Source organism: Neovison vison, chromosome X (genome assembly GCF_020171115.1).
Source record: "Neovison vison isolate M4711 chromosome X, ASM_NN_V1, whole genome shotgun sequence".
NCBI classification, from domain to species: domain Eukaryota; kingdom Metazoa; phylum Chordata; class Mammalia; order Carnivora; family Mustelidae; genus Neogale; species Neogale vison.
Genome location: NC_058105.1, coordinates 104518560 through 104541392, shown reverse-complemented (window position 1 = coordinate 104541392; position 22833 = coordinate 104518560). Strand labels below are relative to the sequence as shown.

The 22833-nt window shown below is 36.4% G+C and overlaps 1 protein-coding gene across 7 annotated transcripts in view; it reads right to left on the bottom strand.

Moving 5' to 3' along the window:
- The window catches only part of DMD (dystrophin), a 1990807-nt gene that overhangs the window by 649670 nt on the left and 1318304 nt on the right, over positions 1–22833 (bottom strand). For all 7 annotated transcript variants that reach the window (XM_044235639.1, XM_044235638.1, XM_044235634.1 and 4 more), the window contains one exon: positions 1641–1873. In XM_044235639.1, coding sequence (XP_044091574.1) covers positions 1641–1873 — 233 coding nt within the window. The remainder of the gene's footprint in view (positions 1–1640; positions 1874–22833) is intronic.

The following is a 22833-nucleotide window of genomic DNA, read 5'->3' as shown; positions in this document are numbered from 1 at the left end:
CACTTAACAACCTACAAGGCAAAGATGGTATCATCATTCACATTGTGGTTCAGGGAGATTGAATAACATGCCAAGGGTCTCCAACTGTAGGAAATGAGCCAAGCTTTGAACCCAGGCCATCTAACTCCAAAGCCCTTGCTTTAAGTACTGCAACATATTGTTTTCTCTGGCTAGTAGTAGTCTTGGAAGTATTAGTATAACTTGATATGAAACTGTGTAAGAACATAATCTCTTATTTCTGCATGTATCAGCACAGTGAAACTGTAAATGCTTAGCACTGTGTCTGGCACAGACTGTATATATAAAAACATATATATCACCAAATGGTAGCTACATTTACATTAATACTGGCAACCATATATGTAGTAAGAATACTTAGGCTTAGAAACCAAACAGATTTGGATTTGAATCTTTTCTCTGCTACTTATTAGGAGTATGGCATCTCAATGGCTTGTGCTGAAGGATGTACCTACTAAAACTTGTTCTAAAGGAGCAGTGAAACAAATTATACATGTTTATATAAAAGTTACATATCTTTATATACAGGCATGTCTATCACTATGTGGTGAATATGAATGTGAACCCGTGTATCCTAAACCCAGAAAAGGAAATCAAGATCCAGAGAATGAGTTGACCACAATCCTGTCATTTACAAATGACAAAGAACACTTAATTCATATCTCCTGAGTCTCAAATCAAGGTGCTTTAAATGCAGATTGCTTACTAACCACTTATTTTTATTCCTACTGAATTGCTAAAGTTCATTTTACAAAGGAATCTGTCTGCCTTACTTCCCGCTTTTTCAAAAAGTATTTCTGTAACAACTAAATCCCTTCAATGCAATTTATTACCTCTAGAAAGGATTTGAAAATCATTTACCAGTGAAATAACTACAGCACATAAATATTTCAAAGAACTATTTTTCTTATTCATCCAGAAATATAAAAGAAACACAGTGTATTCATTTTAGCTAGGTCAACCAGATTTATATCAATGTATTCCTGTTTCTAACTGATATCATGGTTTTGTGGAATGGATTCCAAGAGGCTGATGAATGCAATTTTTATATTAAAAACATGTTTATTTGACTGTAGCATTGCATAAATACCAATATTAATATTTAAGGTATTTAAAAATATATTATGTTTTGTACTTTTCTTTTCTAAAAATTTACAGCTAACTTTCAATGATATTCATCATTGTAGGAGGAAAATTGGCACAGACAACTCAGAAGAGTGAATAACCAATTCCCAGATTATTATATTTCATTCTGTAATATATTGTGGCTGCAGGCTGCCAAAACAAACAGTTTAAATGTAAACAGCTCAGTTGAACTACTTATTTGATATTAAATAGATTTTTTAAATGCTGGTTGTTTAGTGATTTAATTAAGCCAATTATAATTGCAAAGTTTATGGTTTTTCCCTTGTATCATTCTGTTTTAATGTATGGGTTTTAGATAATTGTATGATTTTTTTTCTTGATCATATTTAGGCTATACAGAGTAGAGACAGTATGTCGCTGATAGAGAAAAGCTGCCTAAAAACTGGTGGGAATATGTCTAGAAAGAGTGAACTGACATGTGAGTGATCTTGACTTTAATATAAAATCTCAACCAGGTTTTATCTTTTCCTCCATACCTTCTGCTTGATGATCATCTCGTTGATGTCTTCAAGATCACCCACCATCACCCTTTGTGATTTTATAACTCGATCAAGCAGAGACAGCCAGTCGGTAAGTTCTGTCCAAGCTCGGTTGAAATCTGCCAGAGCAGGTACTTCCAACAGCAAGGAAGATGGCATTTCTAGTTTGGAGATGGCAGTTTCCTTGGTAACCGCGGGTTGTGTCACCAGAGTAACAGTCTGACTAGGAGCTATTTTTTTTTTTTTTTTTGCAAAAAAGGAAAAAAGAAAAAAAGGAAGAAAAATTAGAAACACAAGCAAAGAAGCCAGTTTCAGTAACAACAGAACAAGCTTAATTAAAGTATAACAATTTGAGCCAAAGTATTATTTATTATGTTATAAATTTTTCTCCAGCAACATGAATATTTTACACAGTACTACATGATAGGACAATTCAAGGACTCACACTTGTCATTAGTACACATTTAACAATCTTTCAAAATGATTTTGCTTATTCTAATGGCTGCACAGTTAATTTAATTTAAATGTTCCTTCTCAAATAACACTTACATAGACTGTGGAACTGGTAAAGAAAAAAGTGTTCAGACTTTACCAGGTGGGAAAGTTTTACTTATTTTTTCTCATTCAAGATAAAAAAAGCAAAAGTCAAGTTTGAATAGATTTTATTTCCTTGACCAAGAAGTAAATTACCTTGGAGTTGGATCCAAGGGAAATCAAAGCCAATGAAATGTTTTTGTCTTTGCTCTGTATTTTATATTGGGAATAGTTTCTCATATTTTTTTCCTTTTCTTTCAGATTGGTCATAAAGTGACTGGCAGTAGAGAAAACCCAAGCTATATAAACCTATAAAAGATTTTCTACTTGGATATGAAACACTATTTCCAGGTTATTAAGAAATATTAAATAGGGGCGCCTGGGTGGCTCAGTGGGTTAAAGCCTCTGCCTTTGGCTCAGGTCATGATCCCAGGGTCCTGGGATCGAGCCCCGCATCAGGCTCTCTGCTCAGTGGGGAGCCTGCTTCCTCCTCTCTCTCTGCCTGCCTCTCTGCCTACTTGTGATCTCTGTCTGTCAAATAAATAAATAAATAAATCTTAAAAAAAAAAGAAAGATTAAATAGATACTAATACTTTGGAGCACTATAGTATAAGATGGCACATGGCAATTGTTAAGATCCAAAACACTTAGGAGAGAATCCCACTCTCTGTCCCAGGAGCTCTGTGACCTTTGTTACATTACTTAACCTCTCTAAGCTTCAGATTTTCTCCTCAGTAAAGAAGGGACAATAACAGAGTGAATGTTAGAGGGGCAGTTGTGTGGATTCCATGATTAATATATGAAATGTACACAGAACAGTGCCAGAAAATAACAACAATATTAGCACAGTTTCTGACACTGGTTGGTAATGATGTTAGGTATCACTATTTTTATAAGCACCCGATGAAAAAGAAAAACAGTGATGAATGAATATAATAAGAAGTTTCAGATAAGGGGTAGAAATAGGTGAAATAGTGGGAAAAATCAAAGGTCTGTGTGGGGCTCTTTATTTACTAAAGGGGGCCAAGCTTGCTAGTGTGAATTGTTATTAAATACCAACAAACAGCTGGGTAATAGAAGGTGAGTGATGAAGGGAACAGAACACCTCATCTGGTTTTTAAGTCCAGAGTCTCTGAAGCCTAACCACATTGAGGAGACCAATAGCAAAGAAATAATGGACTACATAGTTTAGAAGGGAAGCTTTGAGAGAAAGCTCCCAAGGACAACATCTTAACAGGAGACCTGAGAGCCATGGACAAGGGAGGAAATGTTCTAAGAACATGAGAAACGTGCCATGTGTGAATTCCATTCTGAGGTGGCCATAAATCACTTTTCATGGTTGTATTACTTTCTACATTTTAAAGGCTGTCTTTTTGTGAGAGAAGATGATGAGGGAAATGGAAGGATGCCTCCTCTCTCTCAAACTTCTCAGGGACAAGGGTTTCCTACAGCTGGGAGAAATAATCTTGAAAAGGGCAGAAAGAAAGGAAAAAGGTAGAGTGTTAGAATAAAAAGTAATGGGAAGAAGTAATGACTGAAAAACAAAGATACTGAGAAGAAAAAGAAGAAACAGTTTCTTGAGTCTCTCTCACTACTGTGAAGCTCTTTCTAGAAAGAATGACATATAATCTGCAGCAGAAATAGCATCTTGTGATCCAACACTCCTACTAGGAAGCGTGCGGGCCAACAGGATCTAAAATTCTTAAAAGGGATTCCAAGAGAGGAGCCGAATCCCTGAAGAGGATGCATGGGTGAGGATTTAAAAAAGAGCTAAATTAAAACATCACTGGGAGAGCTAGCTGCTGAATGCCTAGATGACTAGAAAATATGGACAAATTGTTCTTAAAATAGACACACAACATATACTGAGGTAACATATAGTACTTTGGGATGATTTCAAAGTTCTGGGAAGTGTCAGACAATGTTTTCTCTTCTTCTTCTTCTTCTTCTTCTTTTTCTTTTAGCTTGACTTACTGAAAATTTGACCCTCAAAAGAGAGTATAAAGATTTTTTTTCTCTAGATTTACTTCTGACCAACAAAGACATGCCTAATGAAGTGAAAATGGTCATGTCATCTTAAATTTCAATACAGTGAAAGACGAGAATACAGAGAATTATCAGATTTCAACTGTTTTGAAAAAAGTCTATTGAAAAGAAAGGCTGGAGCCAGAGACTGAACAACAGAGAATGATTCAAGATGACTAAAAAGTACAGACAAATGACATTGGAATGACAATAGCACAAAGTTCTCCAACGAGGAAAAAGAAAGAAGTAGCACCAAGTACAATGTTGGCTGAAACAGATTTACAAAGAGATTGAAAGGTCAGCTAAGTAGCCATGGATACACCCAGTCATGGGCAGGTGATTTAATTTATGAACCAGTCAGGCCCTTCATTGCTGGTCTCCTCTCCTCCAGCACTCAGCATCTGAAAACACCTCTAAAGCGGTGGGAAAGGGAGGAGAGTACTAGGTACCTTCTGCTCACTGCTCTACCTCCTACACCTTGCATAGGTACTGGAATACAGTAGGTGCTCAACTGATGTCCTCTGAATAAATGAATGAATCTAAAAAAACAAATCCATGCACAGTAAGATTTCAAGTACACTTAGAGGCCTTTTACCCATGGGGAGCCCTAAAGGACAACAACCTCAAAGGATCATATCTCGAAGACTAGAACACAGAATATTCCTAGGCTCTCACTGTTTAAGTCATTTTAACTATTTTCAGAACAAGAAACTAATGGAGGCCTCTTTGGAGAACAGTGTGGAGATTCCTCAATAAATTAAAAACAGAACTTCCTTATGACCCTGCAATTGCACTCCTGGGTATTTACCCCAAAGATACAGATGTAGTGAAAAGAAGGGCCATCTGTACCCCAATGTTTATAGCAGCAATGGCCACAGCCACCAAACTGTGGAAAGAACCAAGATGCCCTTCAACGGACAAATGGATAAGCAAGATGTGGTCCATATACACTATGGAGTATTATGCCTCCATCAGAAAGGACCAATACCCAACTTTTGTAGCAACATGGGCGGGACTGGAAGAGATTATGCTGAGTGAAATCAGTCAAGCAGAGAGAGTCAATTATCATATGGATTCACTTATTTGTGGAGCATAACAAAAAGCATGGAGGACATGGGGAATTAGAGAGAAGGGGGTTGGGGTAAATTGGAAGGGGAGGTGAACCATGAGAGACTATGGACTCTGAAAAACAATGTGAGGGGTTTGAAGTGGCGGGGGGTGTGTGGGAGGTCGGGGTACCAGGTGGTGGGTATTATAGAGGGCACGGATTGCATGGAGCACTGGGTGTGGTGAAAAAAATGATACTGTTATGCTGAAAATAAATAAATGAAAAAAAAAAGAAACTAATGGAGGGAGAACCACTTTTTGGGGCAGACGATGGAAGTTCAAATATTAAGAGAGAAAATAGAACCGATCAATTTTTTGGTTCCCTACTCTTCTATCAAGGGGTGAGGTAAAAAGCATGAAAGAACATTGGATCAAGAAACAGAGTGTAAAACAGACTATCTAGGGTCAAACTGTTGGATTTCAATCCTCACTCCATTACTTAGCTGGGTAACAGTAGGCAGGTTACTTAAGCACTATGACTCAATTTACTCCTCTGTAAAAGGGCAATTATAACAGTACTTCTCTCACAGACAGCTGGCATTAACATTTCCTAGATAAACAACCTTGGATGAGATTATAGGATTCTTGAAGTAAGGGGTTATATCCTGCTTGATAAATTAAACTTCTGTGATCCTCAGAGTATTCACCTACATAATAGAGAAAACAGTACCAATCTCATGAAATTGTTCTAAGAATTTTATGAATTCATATATGTAAGTCTTCTCCTAGCGTCCTTCTGCCAGTAGATATACTGTGTGAGTTTTCTTCTCCTACTTTTGCTGCTCAAACAATGTTTACTGGATACTGACTTTATAAATTAGCATGCCATTCTGGGCTCTGATCTCTTTGAACTAGAATTCACTCCAGCCTCCTCTCCTTCCATTCTTCCCACCCCCCCATCCCAACACCTCAGTCTCCATTCCCTATTCTCCAAATAGCACTGGGCATTTCTTACTTTTGTGCCCTCCTACACAAACTCTCTTCTCCCTTCTCCAAATATTCCATTTCCTTATCAAAGCCCAACTCTACATTTCTGTGATTTATAAAGAACCAAGATAAGTCTATAACCAAAAAGTCTTCACGAGGTATAGAATTAAATTATTCTTTGAGGGGTACTAAACACTACAAGTATTTAATGTTTTACTACTCAAATCTAATCATCACTAAGAAGAAACTCTTATATCATTATTAGGTTTTTGTTTGTTTGTCTACTGGCTAGAAGGTAGTAATTGATAGTAACTAAGAGAAGGATTCTAAACTCAGAAACTTTGGGTCTCCAAGAGTAGAGAAATAAATGCTATAACATAAAGTAGAAAGAGGTTAATTTCCATCTAGATTATATTTTATTAGGACCAATTGTACCTAGCATGCTATTTAAAATATTTCATTTTTCCTAAAAAGAAAGAAGACTTCTCCCTAGATCATGCATGCATTTTTCTTCTTCTTATTTTTTTTTTATTAAGCAAGATGTTTCAAAGGGGAAATTTTTGAGGTCCTGAGAATATCTCATTTTATTATGTTTGCCATATTGACTCATACTGCATTTTCAGGTGCCTTTACTTTTATGTAAAAAGAAAAAAAAAAACAAGTTTCCTTCTTTTCCACTGTCATGCTGCTAGAAACAGAAGCAAATCACTTCATTAGGTAAAGTGTTGGCCAGTCAGATCTGTAAGGGGGCAGTTCCAGTGGGTTTTCCCAGACTGAGCAACAGAATCTTGACTTTAAGCAAGGAATATTTAGTTCACCCAGAGTTTTCCGATAACCCCATAATTTAAAAGATGGAAGGATAATTTGTTGAGAATTCTCTCAACTCATAATACCAATCAGGTAAGGAGTTAGGACACATAAATGACTACACAGAATCTTTCACCTGAACTTGTGGGATGAGTTTCCAAGTTCTCCCTAAAGAGAATGAGAAATGGCTTCCCTTCCAGCCAGTAGGTACCCCTTCCTCTGTGCCCCGTTTAATGCCCCACAGTCTGGTATGCTTACCTGGATATTCACCCCTTGCCTCAAGTTACTGTCCAGGGTCATAAGGAGTTTGCCCTGAGAATGACCACTTCAGTTCTCAGCCTCCCAAACCCCTATGGAGGCCAAGGTTATTCAGTTCAAGTATGTTGGGGGAAATATCTCTTCCAGGATGGGGTCATAACAGATAAGCGTTCTTATGATGTCACATAATTAACTGTCTTTCCAGCGACAGATTTTGCTGTCTTTCCTGCTTAACCAGTTACCGGTTCATGCTAGAACCATGTGTATTACAATGTGTATCATTAAGCCAGAGAGAGATACACATTGTGTATACATGTATTTATCTGTATAGATAGATGTATACACAACACACAGAGCCTGTACTGTCTGACTACTGATGACTGCAGCATAATGCATTTCCCATGCATTTGTTAGGAAATTAAAAATCTCTACTAAAAACTGTGTTTTCTTTCTATAGTTAAGCAGAGAAACTCAAGCCCAAAATAGGTGGAAGGAATTGAGTTTGGCACGCCGGAATAGTAGCATGAATAACAGTAGGTGCAACAAACTATTGCAAACCACAGCTTTTCTCTGAGTATTTTGTTAATTAAAAGGTGTTGGCTTTAGGAGGCAACTCTCATTTTTTTCAAAAGTGTTTGAAGCATACTTCTCCAGTCCACAAATTTAATTGGTTTCAGGGGTACATGATTAGTCAGACTAACAGCTATACTTAGAGCTTTAAAGGAGCTACTAAATCTTTTAAAACACACACACACAATGTGCTTGGCATACTTCCTTTGAAGTGTTCACATGTGGTTTTTCTGTAATTCACAGGTCTCCTTGAGTTGATAAAAAAGCAAGAAGCCCATATTCTATTCCTTGCTTTGTTGTGTGAATATGGATAATGTTTTTGTTTTCTTTACTTTTTTTAGTGACAACTCAGTGGACTGACTAAATGATAAATTACTGGACTCACACTAGCAAAAATACCTAAAAGTTCCATTCCATATAGGTGGCCAGACTGCCTTACTGCTTCACATAATCACATAAACAGGAGAGACTGTTTAGCTACCTGCAGGTCACCAGTACCTAAAGTAACTGTTCTTCAGGTAAACAACACTGGGGAAAGCTTTTATTTTTGAATATCTGAAAGAATGGCATGTGGCTTAATGAAATATGTAAGAGTTGGAGAGTATGTGCTAACAAAGTTAAGAATCATGCTTGGACTGAAAAAGAAAATCTCTAGTGCATGGGGGAGGAAGAACCTCACTTCTTGGCTCTAAATATTTGTCATTTTCACACATAGGTGGGTAATTAGAAATAACTGTTACAAATCCATAAACATTTACCTTTGTCTATCTTCTTTTTTACTCTAAAGCAGAAATAAAATAGGCGACTCAACTATCACTGATTATTTACATTTTAGCATCATAAGGCCATGTGCTATCTGTGGGCAAGGCCTAGAGAATCAGAACTCAAGGATTCATGCTACCTACCTGTTTTTCTGGATTTTATGAAAAAAAAATTGTTAGCTGTGAAAGCCCTAGATTTTTAAAGCTCAGTAATGCTACTTTATCACTTTAAACTGATCCTCTCCTGCAACTAAGAATATAATCCAAGTGAGAAATATTGCTCCTACTGGGAAGGAAGAGAGATTACCGCCAACACTATAACCACTATCATTTACTCAACGTTTCTTATGTGCCAGGCAAGGTTATTTATAAGCCATGTTTTATTAAATTTTTACCCAACAATATTCAGGGTAGGTATTTTCCTTTTACAGGAAGGTAATATCTGCTCCAGATCTCACATTAACAAGTGGCAACGTGCAGACAATGTGATTAACCAGGATACGTATTTCTGAAAATGATCTGATCATCTGATACTTTCTCTACATGTCTCATTCAATATAAAAAAAAATTATTAACTACTCAAATACTTTTGGCTGCAAGAGCTACAGTTTAAAATATATAGCACCCAGCAAATACATCTAATATCAATTCTAGCTGGGGAAAAATCACCTTGAACGAGCCATAAAAACATGGATTATGGCAAAGAAATGGATCTGGCTTCCTCCCTGAAGTTCAATAATATTCTTGAGAAATAACTCCAATCTGACTTCATCCAAACATGCATTCTTCTTTCACTAATTTGAAGACAGAAATAACCCTTGCCTTTTCTTTTTTTTAATTTGCATCTTCTAAGTGCCCTTCTGTGTCACATTATAATTTTTTTCCCACATGCATTTAGTAAAAAGCTAGTTTTGTCATCCTGAGCACTGCTGACATTTTGGTCTGGATAATTCTTTGATGTGTGTTGTCATGTGTACTGCAGGATGTTTATCAGTATCCTTGGCCAGAGCACCTTCCCAGTTGTGACAACCAGTCATGTTTCCAGACAGGACTGAATGTCTCCTGAAGGGAGAAAATTTGCCTCTGGTTTAGTACCACTGACCAAAGGCTTTTTCAATTTTTTTTTTTACCTCTCTCTTCCCTTTTTACAATGTGTGTGTGTGGGGGGGGGAGGGTTCATATACTTCTTTAGCCTCTTTACTGGACATCCTTTACATCTTGCCAAGTTTGAGTTCTATGTTAGAAGTATAGGTTAAGCGAGATTTTTAAGTGCTTCTTTTATGTACACGATATAGGGCAGGTGCTGAAGAAACAGTAGATATCCAAAGCTAAAACTACCAGGGAATGCTGAATGATATTACACAACAAAGGCTTTGGTGATAAAAATAAAAGTATCTCTGATAGAGAATAAATGTCCACAAATTCTTTCCTTTCCTTCACCTAGAACTTATAATAAGATGTTCCAGATCCTCCCAACAAGAGCTATAGTGTATTTCTCTACTGCTTAAATATGGATTGGCCAAGTAACTTGTTTTGGCCAAAAGACTATTAGTAAACAGGACACACGCAAAAGGTTGAGAAATGCTTGGACATTGGGCTATATTTGGCTATCCTTTTCACCACTATGTGAACTATGCTAGCCTACTAAATAAGGACAGGCAAGTGACCCTGTCACACCCATTGTTTCATCCAACAACCAACAAGTGCTAGATACGTGAGTGAGGCCAGCAACCACCAGCTGACTATAAATATACAAATAAGTCCAGGTGAGACCAGTAAATGAACCATCTAGATAAGCTTGGCCCAAAACAGACCCCCAAATTTATGAATAAAATATGGGATTTTTATTTTGAGCCACTATCTTTGTGGGGGGGTAGCTTGTTACACAGTGATAGATAACCAATACAACATCCATTTCTGCCTATCAAGGACATGTATCCAAAATGGGATTTAAAATGCCCATCCCATGGCTACAGAAATAAAACAAATGCTGACACAGCAAATAGAACACAGCTAAGAAACAAAGAGTCTTCAAGTGTGACAGAGAATTGAAGATACACTTGGTCATTCGATGATGCCTATAAATGAGGCAGCTGGTATTTTATAAGATATTTGAAAGGCAATGACTTTACTAAAAATTCACTTTTAGTGTGCACTTAACTTTGCAAATGAGCAAAGTAGAGAACCTAATAAAGACAGTCATGAAACAGGGAACCCAGTGCAGAAGACAAGGGAAGAAAAGCCAGACCAGATCATAATGAAGAGTATGCTACTGATAAAGGATGATCATCAATTCCAAAATCCATTTCTCCATTTGGGTATAACCATCTAGGGAACACTGTACAGTTATAATTAGAGGAAAATTATTGCTTTTTTACTAAAAATGTTAACACTATAAAAAAATCCTGAACTAAAGAACACAATCTGTTATTTATTTATTTTTAACAGAGTTGCTCCTACCTGATTATTAGATATATGATTTTATAGGCAAGCATGAGAAAAGCCAGGTAAGCAGCCCTCTACACCATTTAGTCTAAGGGAGTCTCTTATTTTGGGGACTAAGTTACCTTTTTACTCTAAGTAGTAAAGTAACTAGCAGTGAGTTTTGTTTAAAAAAAGATCTTATTTATTTATTTGACAGAAAGAGAGAGGGAACACGAGCAGGGGGAGCGTCATACAGAGGGAGAAGCTGACTGTCCTCAGAGCAGGAAGCCTGATGCTAGACCTGATTCCAGGACCCTGGGATCATGATCTGAGCCAAAGGCAGACACTTAACTGACTGAGCCACCCAGGCGTCCCACTAGCAGTGAGTTCTTAAAGTTGTTATACATGTGCTATGCCTTCATAAGTCTCACTTGTAAGGTGAAGTCCGCTACTTAAGGTAAGTGTTAGATTTGTCTTTTCCTTCCTCACCAAAACCAGTGCAATGTCTGACACATAGTAGGGTCTCACCCAACACTTCCTGCTGTTGTTATCAAGATAAGAAAGAGGCACAACTTACAAAGTACTACATTATGGAGAACAGTAAGGGATGGGGATATACATACACAGACTACATTATGTAGTCAGAAAGTGTAGATTCTTTAGTTCCGAATTCACAATACCTTATATTTCTACAGAACTTTAAACAGTGTAAAAATGTCTTTTTAGTCGTTTTTTCTGTTGATTCTTCACAACACTTCAATCTGAGCAGAGCATCTGGGAGATCTGGGAAAGCATCATTACTACCAATATGTAAAAGAGGAAACTAGAATTCAGATAAATTAACATACTTCTCCAAAATAAAAATCTATTAAATTATATAGAGGTTTCCAAGCAATCTATATTTTAAGAATGAAGGCTTGGACTTGGGTGATTAAAAGGGAATTCATGAAAAATAAATAACCCCATTAAAAATCTGCAAAGGAGTTGAATAGACATCTTTCCAAAGAAGATGAATGGCCAACAAGCACACAAAAAGATGCTCAGCATCACTTATTATCAGGGAAATGCAAATCAAAACCACAATGAGATATCACCTCACACCTGTCAGTATGGCTGCTATCAGAGAGACAATGAGCGAGAGCAAGAGAACGTGTTACTGAGAATGTGGAAAAACTGGAGTCCTTGTGCACTGTTGGCAGGGATATGAAATGGTGCAGCTGCTGTGGAAAACAGTATAGAGGTTCCTCAAAAAATTAAAAATAGAAGTACTCTATGACCACAGCATTCCACTTGTGAATCTACATCTAAAAGAATTAAAAATAGGATCTCAAAGACATAGAGATATTTGGATACTCCTATGTTCATTACATGTTATTCACAATAGCCAAGAGCTAGAAACAGCCTAGATGTCCACTGATGGATAACAAAAAAATGGAGTGTATCCATACAATGAAATATTATTTAGCCTTAAAGAAGAAAATTCTGTTATTTACTACAGAGTTTGTTCTTGTAAGATGAACAATTTCTAGAGATCTTTTTACGACAATGTATATATAGTAAATGCTACTATACCGTATACTTTAAAATGGTTAAGATAGTACATTTTGTATTAATGTGTTTTTTGCCACATTTTGAAAAAGTGAAATCCACGCACCAGCCAAAATATGAAATTATTCTTTCCTTTCCAGGTTAAGGAGATTTAAAAGAGATCTTTGAATACCAAAATAAAGACCATCTTATAAATAAGAGTGGTTCTGCTAAATAAGCTTGGGCACCCCCCCCAGCTCAGGGGGGAGTCTGCCTCTCTCTTTCTATCCCTTTCTCTCTTTGCCCCTCCTCCTACTCTCTCGCTCTCTCAGATAAATAAGCAAATCTTTTTTTTAAAAGAGAGTGTTTCTGATATACTAAGGCTCAGTGGAAGATGACCAATACATTTTTCTGTCATTACTACTCCTTTATATCCTCTTTGTAACATTTGTGGGGTAATCAGAATATGCCAAAATGTACCTGTAGTGGGTACTATGGTACTCCATTGAGGCTTTCTCCTGGAGTAGATGGATCCCAAATACTACTAAGAATGACTGTTAATGGATTACAGCTGTGTTTCTTCCTGGGGCTTGCTCTTAGTGCATGGATACCAAGTTCAAGCTCATGTGTCTCAACTGAAGACAACACTGAAGGACAAATCCAGCTCCACTGCTTCCTGTCACATTGTCTTACACTATTGTACCAAGTGTACTGTGGGTCAGTCTCTCCCCTCTGCCCGGTACTGCCCCCCTCACTTTCTTGCAGGTAGATCTACCAAGAATAGTTCCCAGTAAACATTCTGTATGCAACTTTTGTCCTCAGGGACTGCTTTCCAAGGAATCCAACCTAAGACACAATTCCTTTGGTCTATGTACATAATAGTTTATTTCTCATACCTAAAAGTAACATGATGTTTCTGGGCTTTTAATCTTAGACTAGCATTTAAAATTAATTATTTATTGGTATCAGATGTTACAATGTTCAATCTTCAACTGAATGCTTTGGAAAATGACAAAAAAAACCCATGAAGATGATTGGTGGCTTATTTCTTACTTATGGGCTTATAACAAGTTTTATACCTTTTGATTATACTTGAGTTTCAACTTATCATCTGAGTTGCAGTTTAAGAGAAATCTAAACACATCCTATAAGTAAAACACCAAAGAACTTGACAAATCCAAATACTGAAGTCTTGAACTCTGTCTCCATAATGACATTGGAAATGTAACCACTCTTTTATGTTGGTTTGAGGTGACTATGCTGGGCTAAACTTAGCTTCTAAAGTTCTGGGTCAGTAAACACGTTATGAACTGCAGGTATGGCAAACACAGCAACTGAAGTAGTGAAACTAGCTACATCAAAACCAATACTTGTTTTCATTTAACTTGTTGGAAAGCACAACATGCCCACAACTGCAATAACGACCAAATATACAATAGGAACCAAAATTCAAAGGTAGAAAACAAGTACTAATTACGTAGGGAAAACTGCCTGTAATAAGCAAAAAAAATAAGATTTGATGTGTGTTTATTTAAATCATGCCCACCAAACCATCTCAAATTCCTTTTCAAAGTAGAATAATAAATAAAAAGATATTATTGAATGGTTATAAATCATGCTATTGAAGTGGCAAAACTCCCAGGAGCAATAGTATGGTAGTTTTCATGCACATACTTGCTATTGCTTTGGACTTGAATCTCATTGTCTTAATCTTCTAGATGAATGGGATTCAAATGAAGATGGTAAAGAGAGCCTGGAAAAGCCCTGAGTCTACAGTTTATGGTTTCTGAAATAGGAACATAGCATCCTTTGTTGGCTTAAAAAGATCTGTGAAGCTGTACTCTGGTAGAGTTGGTTTATTCTAAACCTCTTATTTTTGCTGCTTAAAATTAGAAAATTTCATCAGATCAGGGCTAATATTAATTCCTCTAAAAAATCTGTAATCTGTAAATCATTCAACCCCTACTAATACCAGTACTTTTTTCTACGGTGGCAATATTTTACAGAAAAGATATCAGGAGAGGCACTTGGGTGGCTCAGTCCTTTAGGCATCCAACTCTTGATTTCAGCTCAGATCATGATCTCAGGGTCGTGGGATGGAGTCTGACAATGGGCTCTGTTCTCAGTGCAGAGTCTGCTTCTCCCTCTCCCTCTGCTTCTTTCCGACTCACAGACTTTTCTCTCAGTCTCTTTCTCTCAAATAAATAAATAAAAATCTTTTAAAAAAAGATACAGAATTACACCAAATTTTTCATTTTAAAACGTTACTTGAAAATAAACTTTCTATTATTATTTATTATATTGCCTCATTATTTTAAGACCAAAAGACACAGAGGGGGAAATTTTTCATTAAGTTATGTTCCAGAATCTTTAGCTTGTTAGTCGAAAGTGCGTCACATAAAAGAAATAAACCTGACTGAAACATTAACTCCTATCTAGGGTTTATCAATATAAAGCAAAGGAACTATGCTTTATTTCACATAAAAGAAATAAACCTGATTGAAACATTAACTCCTATCTAGGGTTTATATCAATATAAAGCAAAGGAACTATGCAGTTTTGAGGAACATATACATGTATACATAGCTTTAAATTGGTAAAATTACTTATTTTTGCCCTGTTCTGTGGTAGAAAGAATGAAAAGTCACCGTTTTCCTACTTTGCCCTCCCTCAAAGGCATGATTACGTTACATTTCAATAGCTATTCTTAATAACAAATTGTTACTTTCTATGAATTTAATACATAAAATGTATGTTTTGTGCAATATAAAAAGCTCAGCAGAAGCAGCTAGCCAGGAAGGCTAATTCCCAAAGAAAAAGTAGGTCTAACTTATTACTTGGAGCCTGATGCTCCCATTCAAGTTGAATTATAATTGGAATGGAAGGAAGGGTATAAAGACTGAAGCCCTCATAGACCCTATGGCTGAAATGGATAATCTTTGTGATTGACAATGGGGGCTCCAAGGTTACCACAACTGGGTGAATTTAACAGATGACATGGTAACAAATCAGAGTTCTATCATTCATCCATTTTCAGGAATGATCTTTTGGGGCTTACTGATTCAGATTCTTGTCTCGCCAATCACAAAAATAAGTAAATCATTTTATAAAAATAAGTTATCAGTGACTTCATTTCCAAAGCCTTGTAGATATGTTACAAACACTTGAAAAGATTTTCTGAAAAGTTTGCCTATTTTATACACCTATGATCATAGATGCTATATCTGGTAGTATTCTCAAAATTGTGTCATTAAAAAAAAAATCCAATCACTTGGCAATAAAGGAAAAACCAAAGTCCAAAGTGTTGAACAGTTTGTCCAAGATTCCCAGGCTCCAGGTGGCAAGAGACCAAATGAGGACCAAATCTCAGGTCTATCATTTCCCAATTCAGCTATCTTTTTACTGTGCCAGTGGTTTACAATATTATGAGCATGTCTTTAAAATCTCAAATATAATCACATACCTATGCATAATAATTGTGTATCTAGTATGCACAGACTGAGATAAAATGACAAAAATAAATTTATTCTGAATTTAGTAATACTTTCTTAAAAGATTTATTTTATTTTATTTACTTGAGAGAGAGAGGAGAGTGAGAAAGAGCACAAGCAGGGGTGAGGGGCAGAGGGAGAGGGAGAAGCAGACTCCCCACCGAGCAGGGAGCACAATGCCAGACTCCATCCCAGGACCCTGGTATCATGACCTGAGCTGAAGGCAGATGCTTAACTCACTGAGCCACACAGGTATCCTGAATGTGGTAATTCTTCAATATGATTTTGTATTTTTTAAAATTTCAGTGGTATTCATATTGCTCTGAAAATATCTGCTACATATATGTGGGAGACAAATCACTTACTTGATCCACATTCAATATTTGATGTGCTCAGAGATTTGAGAAATCCTTTTCATAATTCTGGGAAATCTCCATTATCTCCAGCCCCTAGGTTGAGAACCTCTATAATGTTGATGACTACTTCACAATACCACTCTGATAGACTATCTTCAGAACGCCCATTCCTTCCCCTTACAGTTGGTTTCAGTTTCAGTGTTAACTAACAACGATATCATAATCTTTTGAAGATGGGTAGCATCAAAGCCAGAAGAAACTCAATTTTTGAAATGATTTATTAGGTTTATAAATTAGAACAGCCTTGGGCACCTGGGTGGCTTATTTGGTTAAGTGTGTGCCTTCGGCTGAGGCCATGATCCTGGGTCCCGGGATCGAGGCCCTTGTCAGACTCCCTGCATAGCGGGGAGTCTGCTTCTTCCTCTCTCTCTGCCTATCATCCCCACCCCACACCTCTTGTTCTTTCTTGCTCTTTCTCTCTCAAATAAAATCTTTTAAAAAATTAGAGCAGACTCAGAATTTTTGAAATACTGACTTACTTACATTCTGATATGATTTTCTTTTTATTTATTTTTTAAATTAACATATAATGTTTTATTTTTTTCAGGGGTACAGTTCTGTGATTCATCAGTCTTACACAACACCCAGCTGTGTATGTGTTGTGGTGAGCAACTGGGTGTTATATAACACCCAGTTGTTATATATGTTTTCTAACTGGGAGACAAAAGGCACAGTCAGAACTGGGACACTTGAGTTTGGTTATCCTACAGTCAACTGCACTCACTTTTATATATGCTGTGCCTGATGTGAATACCCCCAACCAGAAAGGTGATTGTCACCACCATGGGTAATGAGACTGTGAGGTTAGGGGTGAGGAGAAGACAAAGGTTAAGCAACACCTAAGAACTATATCTAAAACCTTAAATTTGTCTCCATTCTACTTACGGAAAATTATTTTCCACTATTTACCTCAAGGGCACATGTTATCTCAGACTAGCCAGTCTCTTCCTGCAGTATTTAATATGCCTTCATTCTCGGGGCACCTGGGTGGCTCAGTGGGCTAAAACCTCTGCCTTCAGCTCAGGTCATGGTCCCAGGGTCCTGGGATCAAGCCCTGCATCAGGCTCTCTGCTCAGCAGGGAGACTGCTTCCTCCTCTCTCTAAGCCTGCCTCTCTGCCTACTTGTGATCTCTCTCTGTCAAACAAATAAATAAAATCTTTAAAAAAATGCCTTCATTCTTTACAAAATAAATTTGGCCAAGCTGTTCCTCAGATTTAACTATCTTCTTCACCTATTCTAATCCTTCTTATTCATTATGATTAGAGTCTCACATCTGAAGACACTGTTGACATGAGTTACCCTGATGTTCCCCTTTACTGAATTCCTATGTTGATCACAGTCTTAATGTAAAAAGTTTCTGTGTGTTTGATAACATATTTCCTCATATTATTATTTATTGCACCAATCACAAAATTCTAGAATTGGAAAGAATTTGTAGAAATTCCAATGCTAAACTTTAAAATCTGGCACCTCTGAGCATTGTAAATCTTACATTGAATTGCTTTACATATAGTTTAGAAGATCCTTAATATTCTCAAGAGGTGTGTTCAAGAGTCCTTGCAAATCAAAAAGCAGATGTATGTGATCAGCTAGGCTTACTTTAGGAGTTAAGGGATTTACCTCTGCCCAAAAGTTTCTTAGAACATGAGATCGGTGCTAGAAGCTTTACATATTTTAACCACCCAACCATCCAATGGGGTAGATGTTATCAAGCTCACTGGGAATAACTACATCTCCTGGACCTTCACAAAGCAATTCCTATCACTTCATATGAATTATTTATCTTAGGACAGAAATTGAAGATTTCCTACTTGTATTATGAAAACCAAATTTCATCTGTTACTTTAAAATTATTTCTTAATCTATTAAATCATTTCTGATTATCTGCACTAAAGCAGAATTGTCAAAACAGAAAAAAAGTTTTCAAAATTTTTTTTATTATTAGAAATCAACATGGGGATTTCATTTCCATTTAGAATATTTTCTAAAAAGAAATGATGGGTTCACAAATAAGAAACCTTTTCTCATGTGAATCTAATAGTATGAATTCAGTTTAATAGAATATCTTTCATTCAAATATTATCATTGAATAATTATTAACTTGGTGAAAGGTCTGTACCTACTCAGAGACATGTAGATGAATGTGTTGAAATATTTATTTCCAAGGCATTTTAAGTAAGATAACAAAGTTATTTTTATTCTCATTAAACTATACATATAATTCATAACAGAGAAAAATCATATTCTAGATACACAAGAAATACTAAAAGTTTACTTTTTAGGGTTAAATGCTAAGGAACTTATATATAAGTTTTTCTGACAACTTTTTATTTTGAAAAAAGTCCTAACATTGTATTATCTAAGACTATAACATAGTTGGACTGCTTTAGAACAAAACTAGGGTATGGGAAGTGGTATTAAAATTGATTAAAATTATAGTATATGTCTAAAATCCTGGTCAGTCTCCTTGGTCTTATTGCTCTATTCATATCCTTTCTGGAAGATAAACTACCTCAAAATTCAAGACCTAATAGCGATATACTATTATTGCAGAGTTGCTGTGAAACATTCCTGGGGCTGTGATCGGAATGATTGAGAGGATCACTAAATGCTGAAAAGTGTATGTGGCCAGGGAATAGCTTGGCTGTTGGCCAGGGTAAGAAATAACTTGATATCGACATTAAGCAGCAGTTGAAGAATCTTTTCATAGTTTAGGCACTTTTTCTAAATCCTCCAGTTATGCTTCACTGATTAAATTATTAAGAACATCTGATTTAGCTGTTTCATATTTTAGATATGAGTTGAAGATGTTTTGAAATGATTTCCATTATTCATGGTTTCTTGTTTTTCAAAATTAAACTTATAGGATGCTCAGATAATCCCTTTTTATTAGGTCTGCAGAAATTGAGAATACACTAAAAAGCAGAACAGTTGTATGAAAGTATCATTTTCCTTTACAATATCTTATGATGATGAGCTTATTAACGATTTTTTTCCTCAGCTGAGCTATATACATCCCAATTAACGTTGTTAAACCAATTGCTAAAATAAAACAAAATGGTTTCTACTAACTTCCAGATTTAGACCAAGATAAGACTCAGGCAAAGGTCAAGAAAACGACAAGACATTAAATTTAGGAAAAGCCTCCTAATGTGGATGATTAACTTATATATGATTAACTCTTCTAAAAATCTTTCTCATTGTCACCTACTTTACACAAAGCTTGAAGATAAGGCTGTCTTTAATATTCAAGAAAATATTAACTACATATCTTTGGGTCCTACACCATTTCAATGGAGTGAATACTGTGATGCCCCTTTCTACTACCTAGGAGAATGCATTTCTACTTCCTAGGAGAATTTCAGTTCTCTTCAGGCTTTCATGGACTCCACCCTCAATTCTACAGGTGGATTTAAATTCATTTCAGGTTTAGATTCTAAGCCAGTCAAAATAATCCAATCCTTTTCTTTGGTAATGGAACATAATGTTTAAGTCAATCAGTCCCTGACATCACTCTGAATATTGATGGTATAGGAGTAGATACACATAACCTACATTGACTGATCTAACTGGTAGATAAATCTCTTAACCTATCTTTCAGGTAAGAGATTCTGTCTCTCAGAGTAACAAAAAATCATGTTGCTCCATTTGCTATTGGCAGCCATCTTGAAACCTGGAGAGAGACTAGTAAGGAGGACAGAGCTCACACAAAGTAAAAATCTGATTAAAGAAAAATCATATAGAAAGACTGTCAGAGCTGTTTGTACTGCATCTGGAGTCTGCTCTAATCTCTGAACTTCCAGTTATATGAGGTTAATTATCCTTATTGTTGAAGCCACTCTGAATGGATGTCTTTCTTGCAGTCCAAAACATCTTAAGTACTAAGCCCATCGCCAGGGTTACAAAAATAAAGAAGACATTATTCCCATATTTAAGAAGTTTCTAGGGTGCCTGGGTGGCTCAGTGGGTTAAAGCCTCTGCCTTCAGCTCAGGTCATGATCCCAGGGTCCTGGGATCAAGCTCCACATCGGGCTCTCTGCTCAGCGTGGAGCCTGCTTCCTCCTCTCTCTCTCTCTCTCTCTCTCTCTGCCTGCCTCTCTGCCTATTTGTGATCTCTGTCTGTCAAATAAATAAATAAAATCTTTTAAAAAAAGAAGTTTCTATCTTAGTTGGAGACATATATGCCGACAACAAATTTCAGTACAATATAACAATACTTGTTGAAGGAGAGGTAAATATCAAAATGGTAGTATAGAGAAGGATGGGGCAGGAAGGAAGTTATACATGGAAATAATATTTTGAGTTGAATTTTAAGGATGAGTTTACCAAAAGTGAATGGTGACAAGTACTTTTCTAGTGGAGGAAACAATATTTGTTAAAATAGAAAGGCAGCATTTGGTGACTGGGGAACTACACAGAGTTTAGTATTATTTGATTAGCAAGAGAGTGATAGAAGATGTAGGAAATAACACGGACATCCTAGCAGTACCAAATTGCAAAACATGGGTACCATGCTGAGGGACTGAGCTTTTACCCTGGAGTAGAAAGGTAACCATTATATAACCCAATATAATGTGAATTAGCATGTAAAAAAGTTCATTTTTAATGAACTTCCCTTGTGTAAGGTAGGTTGAAGACAGGAAAACCAATGATGAGGCTTGGCAGATGATCCCTAAAACAAAACAGTGGAGCTGAATTTAAAAAGTTCAGGGTTGTTTGGCTTTTGGGATCAACAGGATTGCTGATTGGTTGTTTAACAGTAAGAAATAAAAAAAGGGCCAGAATGACCGCTTGATTTCTAAGTTGGTGGATACTAGTACCACAAACCAAAACAGAGAATACAGTAAAAGGAGTAGATTTTCTAAAGATAATGATAATATCAGATTCAGGCATGCTGAATTTGAAGCATTTGTAGAATGTCTAAATGGTAGGTGGTTGGCAGGTGGAAATATGAGTCTGGAATTTAGGAGAGAAGTCTAAACTAGAGATAATCATTGGCAAAATTTTAGTAGTCTTTACCTTAGATTCTGTAATACACTAAACTGGTATTAAAGTGATTTAAGATGGTAAACTTTGGATTATGTGTTTTTAACCACAATTTGAAAAATACAGAAAAACAAAAACAAAAAAACATTTTAAAAATAAAAATATAGAAGAAATCCAACCCTTAGTACAGCATGGGAATTCATGTCAAGGAGCAAACAAACCATAAAAAAGGACAGGAATATAGAAACTTAGAAAACCAGTGGATTTCTACAGAGCACATGTGACAGGACAATAAACACTGGTAAGACAAATATATTAAAAGATGTGGGCTGGCAGATCCTTCACATCACATAGGATGACAAAGGAAGTAAAAAATGAGGGACTAAGAACAAAAATCAAGAGAAAAGAGACATGTTTGAATGAAATATAAAGAACTGAAAAGACTTAGAGGTGAGAAGAAATGAAAGTGACCAATTTGTTGTAAGGAAACAATGACTCTTCAGCAAGCAGAGCTGGAGACAGGGGTCATATGACAACTTCCATAGAAACACTTTAAACTGATTTTGTCTACCACTGTACTATTTTTTATTCTCAAATAATATCTTTGTTCTTCTTTTATAGGTAGAAATATTGAGGATGATAATACACTGGAAAGGCATTTCATGGTTCTTACAGTCAGACCACAAAATAAATTGGTTAAAATTGGGTTGAATGATAAAAAAAACACTTGAAAACCTCCCCTCCTCCCCTTTTAAAAATTGCTATGATACTTTTGAGTCTAGAAATCAAGGCCAGACCAATACTTGTGATGTTCACACAGCTTTTGTTCTAGAGGTTTTGTCTATTTTGTGGGCATAAATTTGCTATGTAGATTCAGGAAGAAGATGAGTATTTTTTTTAAATAAACAATGAGTAAGCAGAAGGTTCAGAGTTCTCCACATGGAGTTGTCACTCAAAGCACTGACATCAAAATCAATGGGAAGTGGCTCCAGTCTTATTTGGAGTATAATTTGTAGTGGAGAGGAAGTTGGGGCTGGGGGGGAAGTGTGAGGAGAAGACAGCTGAAAAAATATAGACAGATATGTAGCAAAGATGGGAAAAGAAACAGGTCATAAAACATCAAGTTGGCAAAATGATCCAAACTCCATATAGGGTGAATGCAAGCATCACTGGACTAAGAAACATTTGACAACACTTCTGCACGCACACTGGCTCCTGGACACCGTCATTCTAGACTCAGAGGATATAGTGGTAAACCTAACACAGTCTGTTGCCTGAAGGAGCTTATATCCTGACAGAGAAAAGAGATGAGAAACAAATACAAATTTTAAATGATTTTAGAGGATAGTAAAGGGA